The following is a 5725-nucleotide window of genomic DNA, read 5'->3' on the forward strand; positions in this document are numbered from 1 at the left end:
TTGTGCCCGGATCCCTTCCAAATGGGGTAAAAGTCCTGTGTGTTCTCCTCACACCATTCCTGACTTTTCCTCTTCTCCTCTGTTTGTTTCTTTCTTTCTCTCTTTCTTTCTTTCTTTCCCTCCTCCTCCTCCTCCTCCTCCTCCTCCTCCCCCTCCTCCAAATGAAAGCTTGCCATGATAGCCAAAAGTGTGCCCACATTTGTGCACATGGCCATGCATACACACACACACACACACACACACACACACACACACACACATTTTAAGTGACTTTATTCTTCTAAGTTCCAGTCCTTTTGCTTCAATTCACTCCTACAGAAGAAGTCTATTCAGTTTCTTTTTGAGTAAACAAATTAGCATTATGGAAATGCGAGCTGCAAATTTTCCCTAGTAAAATGTACTTCAGTGATCTGCGAAACCAGGGATAGAAGAAACCATATATTAAGGGATTACACATGGAGTTAAAATAGCCAAACCATGTCAAAGCATCAAACAAAACCACAGGAGTAGAGAAGTCCAAAAAGGGATCCAATAAAATAGTGAAGAAGCAGGGAAACCAACATAATAAGAAAACACCCATCACTATTCCTAAAGTTTTGGCAGCTTTTTTGTCTTTCCTCATTTGGTTATTTTGATTTTCTGGCAAATTATTGATTGCACGAGCATGTTTTCTCGACACTGTAAAAATCTTGCCATAAATCCCCACCATCACAGATCCTGGAGTGAAGAAACCCGCCATAAACAAGGTGGTCCCCCATAGCTTATTGAACATCACTGGACAGGAACTGGAACAAGCCACCAAGATGTCATAGCCTTCTATCCCATCAGCATAGGCCTCAGAGAAGACCACCCCGAAAGCAAATGCTCCAGGGACAGACCAACAGAGAAGTAGCAACCGCTTTATGAGGGGAATCGTTATTTTTGTGGAATAACGTAAAGGGTAACAGATAGCATAAAATCTATCAATGGCCACTGAGCAAAGATGGAAAATGGACGTTATGCTAAGCATTAGGTCAAAACTATAATGAATCTTGCAAAATGTAAGCCCAAAATACCAGCAAGTCTCCACTGATCTGACCATACTATAAGGCATGATGGTGAGCCCCAGGAGGAAATCAGTGACTGCCATGGAGAGGATGAGGAAGTTGGTTGGTGTGTGAAGCTGCTTGAAGTAGGAAATGGAAATGATCATAGCAAGGTTGCCAAATACCGTGATGAATATGGCTCCTGCCATAAATGAATACATAGCTGCTTGGACACCCAGTGATCTTTGATTTTCTGGGCAAGATCCATTTCCATATCCAGAGCAATCCAATATTTCCTTCAGAAAAATCAAGAACACATGAAATTTTGTCAGCAATACATAAAACATTCTATAATTTAGGTAAGTTGTCATAGAACAACTCAAGAAAAATATCGAAGACTCAAGGAAGATAATTTATGCTGAAGTATTAGTTATGATCTTTCTCATTTATTTATCCTAACCTTTATTTGGAACTTCATAGAATTTTTAATCTGAGCTTAAATGATCATTATTTACTTTATATGTTCCCAGATACAAATTATACCACCAACATTTAGTAAGCTCTTATTTTATGCCAGGGCCAGAAATTTAAAAAAAAAAGAAAAAGAAGAGGAAAAGAAAGAGAAGACTGGAAGGCGATGAAGGGGAAGAGAAGAAGCAACAAGTTCATTATCTAATTCATTATAACCGATGTTCTTTATGTTCATAGAAAGATTAGATATGTATCAGACAATACATTCACTTCTTCCTCAAATAAGTATTGAACAAATGATTAGATTTTATTTGATTCAGGTCTACTGCCTTGTGTGACCAGGAGTTTATTATCATTTGAAAATTGTTTTATTCGTGTTGTGTTATTTTCATGGTGTTTTGATTTTGTTCATGCCAAGGTTGCTTAGAAGGGAAAGAGTCATTTAAAGATATCTAATAATCTAGTAGAACATCTTCAGCCAGTCATGGAGACTTGGCAAGCATCTCACCAGCCAGAGAAGCTCAATCAGATATGGACAGAGACCAAAGTTGGACCACCTTCAGTTCTTTATGAAGAGAAAGCACTCCTCCATGGTGCTTCTCCTCAGAGCCTTGGGCAATGCATAGCAGGCAAAAATAAAAGCCCGGTGTTTCAGTGTGTGGGTCACAGAGAGAGCTAGGAGCAGATGATAATTGAACATTAGGACAACAAGCCATCTCCACTCCTTTTTTGTGTTGGTCTAGTATCTTCATTCTGCATATAAAAATCTGCATGATGCAATTTTACATGTATATTTGAAAGGAAACGTGTTCAATAATTAGGATGACTTTACTTTCTTAAAGTACATTGAGGGAAAAAAACACTATCTAATACAAAGGATTAGCTATTAATACTGTAGAGTCTTTGGTTATCAAGGACTTCATAAATACCAGACATGACTACTTATTAACAGACAAACCAGTAGATTCTCAGCCCCTGTGAGCACCATCACACACTGATCAATACCTGTTTATTGAGTGCCCACAACACACAAGACACAATGAAAGAATAGGAAAGCATTAGATCACTAGTCCCTGGCTTCAGAGAGTCTACAAAACAGGTGATGAGCAAAATACATCAACACTTAAAACATAAATGATTCTGCACTATAGATTTTTAAAAAAGCAACTATTGAGATTAACTGACCTAAGAGGGGTTGAGGCAAAATGTGCAAAGATAAAAAGTGGACATGAGAATTTCAGGCTGGGGTAGACAATAATGATCCAGTGATGGTGAGACTTTCCATCTGGTTCTCAATAGGTGAGTGGGATTTAAAACAGAAGAGAGAAAGCCTGTTCCAAGCAGAAGGAAACGTGAAAAAGAGACATGAGGTTGTTCAGAGACCTTCATTCTAAGGGTCTCTGAAACAACACAGAGAAAATAGGGGGTTGAGGAGAGGATAGAGTGGGAGGAGGGTGGGTTTGTAGTTTCACTGTTGCCCCTCAAGCCAGTGGTCTTAGCCATCATGTAACCAAGGAACTTTCCCATTTTGTTCTCAAATTTAAGTAGTGATTTAAAAGAGAGAAAAATAAATAAAGCATTTAGGATAGCTGCAGGAGAATGAGTGCAGACTTGAAATTAAAAGCTTTTTCCAACTGATTCTTCTTTTTGTTCAATAATTGGTGTTCAAGATTGTATTCATTTCAGGTGTTCAGCATAGTGATTTGATATTTATATGCATTACATAATGGTCACTACAATAAGTCTAGTTATCATCTGTCACCAAGCAAAGTTGTTACAATATTGTTGACTATATTTCCTATGCTGTCCATTATTATATACTCAAGTCTTACTTATTTTTTGACAGGAAGATGGTACTTCTTAATTCTATTCACCTATTTTGTCCATCCCCACCCTTCTGCCTTCTGGTAACCATCAGGTTATTCTCTGCATCTATGAGTCTATTTCTGTTTTGTTCATATGTTCTGTCTTGTTTTGGGTTTATATTCATTTGTTTTGTTTTTTACATTCCACATATAAATGAAACCATATGGTACTTGTCTTGCTCTGTCTGACTCATTTCACTTAGCATAATACCCTCAGGGTCTAGCCATTTTGTTGCAAATGGCAAGATTCACTCTTTTTTATGGATGAATAATATTTCAGTATAGATATATATATACCACATCTTCTTTATCTATTCATCTATCGATGGACATTTAGGTTGCTTTCACCTCTTAGCTATTGTAAATAATGTTTCAATGAACATAGGAACTTATATGTCTTTACAAATTAGAAAATGCAGTACAGTTGACCCTTTAAATTATATGTGGATTTAATTGCAAACTTCTTTGTGATCCTGACTTAGTGACTTTGATATAATAATCATCCTACAATCCATGTTTGGAAAGTCATACTCAATCCTTCTAAGCTTCAAATCATAGAGCACAGAACTGACCTCCCTTCCATGTAGCAAACTTAATTAGCCAATCAACTCTAAGAACTATAATAAAGTTCTTTGAAACACACAGCATGATGCATACATTAGAATATGTCTGCCTCGAACCCCTGCCATAGAGCAGGAAGGGACACAGGAGATGACTATTTGGTGACTTCACCAAACAAGACTTTTAAGTAACCTCCCTGTAAGCATCATTGTCCTCTCTTGGGTAATGTGACATCCATCATCAATTTAAACCTTTCGATGGCCATATCTTTCACATCTTCCACAGTGATTATCTGTAATGCTAAGACATAAAACAGTACTTTCAAAGCCATATTCTTCTAGTGACCCTAAAAATTTTTTTTTTAATCTACTAATATAAGCACATATAGATACATGGATGTCAAGAGAATTAAAGTCTGGTCTTTTCTTCATTATTGCTGTATCTATAAGAAGCACAAAATTTAATGATTCAGAACATAAAGAATTGCTTGCCCATTAATGAATAATAAATAAATACCATATCTAAACTGTATTCTACTAAATTGTTAAAAATAAAAATATTTTCTACATTCCCCAGGAAAGTGATTAAATTACAGGGCCATGACCACAATAATAAGGAATTTTCTGATTTTTCTAATGCAATTTCATTTCTCTCTTTTTCTTTTTAAAGATTTTGTTTATTTATTCATGAGAGACCCAGAGAGAGAGGCAGAGGGAAAGTGGACTCCCTGAGGAGCAGGGAACCCTATGCAGGATTCAATCTCAGGACCCTATGATCATGACCTGAGCCAAAGGCAGATGCTTAACTGACTGAGCCACCCAAGCACCCTCAATCTTATTTGTCTGTACCTTATTAAATTTGGTAAATACAGTAAATAGTAAAAATCCCTTTGCTTTAGCAATCATTTTTTAAACTTTCAACAGAATACAAAGTTCTTCTTCCTGCTAATCATTCTTTATACCTTTCTGGAATTATTCTGCCCTTACCCAAGCTTTTAGTTTCCTTCAGTTTTTCAATTTCTCTCAAATATTCCATGTTAATGAATCATAACATATTAAATCACACATATGAACAGCCTTAGCACAATGCCTGATATGCAAAGAACACTATCAATGTGATTTTCTTCTCATCTTTCTTCCTTGTTGGGATGAACACCACTCAAGAATACATTTGACTAGAAAATACTGTTCCTAAGAAAGTAAAGGAATGGGATTATGTGTAAAATCCTAGCTTTGTCTTAACTCTCTCTACACTTAGGTGAACACCAGTGATAATTTACTCAGCCACTTGTGAAGAGGTAACCCTTTCTAGGATTCCATATCTTCTTTCCAAGAAACTTGCTGCACTTCCAAAAGGCAACACATTATCCTATTCACATAATAGACTGACTCAGCCTTTTATTACAAATTCATATTAAATCCTGCACCCACCATCTTTCACATTCCTATACATACTCTTTGCACATGACAAAAATGCAAAACAGAAGAATCAAGTCATGAGTAATGCTATAACACAATTAGAGTGACAATTTACTTCTTAACAAAACCTCAAGAAAGAGAAAACCCAGGTCCATCCTTAATCCCCTTTCCACATACCTGTTGTACAGCAGAAGATGCCATTGTTAATGAATTTCCTTCCAGAAGGAATTTTATTGCCTTGTTTCTTTTATATGGAACTAGAAGACCTGAACTATGTAACTTATGCTCTTATAGAACTTTCAATTAGTCTTGAGGGAACTGGGGCTGAAAATTTTAAGGTGGGGAGGGGAAGCAAAAAACAAACCCTTGCTGCTCTAAAGCTGAA

General features: G+C 36.6%; 1 protein-coding gene across 1 annotated transcript; it reads right to left on the minus strand.

The window, feature by feature from the left end:
- Nucleotides 1-285: 285 nt before the first annotated feature.
- Nucleotides 286-1261, minus strand: LOC116858636 (trace amine-associated receptor 2). The gene has a single exon (XM_032843494.1). It carries the CDS (start codon nucleotides 1244-1246, stop codon nucleotides 326-328), a length of 921 nt encoding a protein of 306 aa, XP_032699385.1. The 5' UTR covers nucleotides 1247-1261; the 3' UTR covers nucleotides 286-325.
- Nucleotides 1262-5725: the final 4464 nt, after the last annotated feature.

Source organism: Lontra canadensis, unplaced genomic scaffold (genome assembly GCF_010015895.1).
Source record: "Lontra canadensis isolate GAN:19392208 unplaced genomic scaffold, GSC_riverotter_1.0 scaffold141, whole genome shotgun sequence".
NCBI lineage: Eukaryota > Metazoa > Chordata > Mammalia > Carnivora > Mustelidae > Lontra > Lontra canadensis.

Excerpts from the sequence above, each read along its gene's own strand:
- LOC116858636 (XM_032843494.1), bottom strand. The coding sequence starts at position 1,246 with ATGTATTCATTTATGGCAGGAGCCATATTCATCACGGTATTTGGCAAC.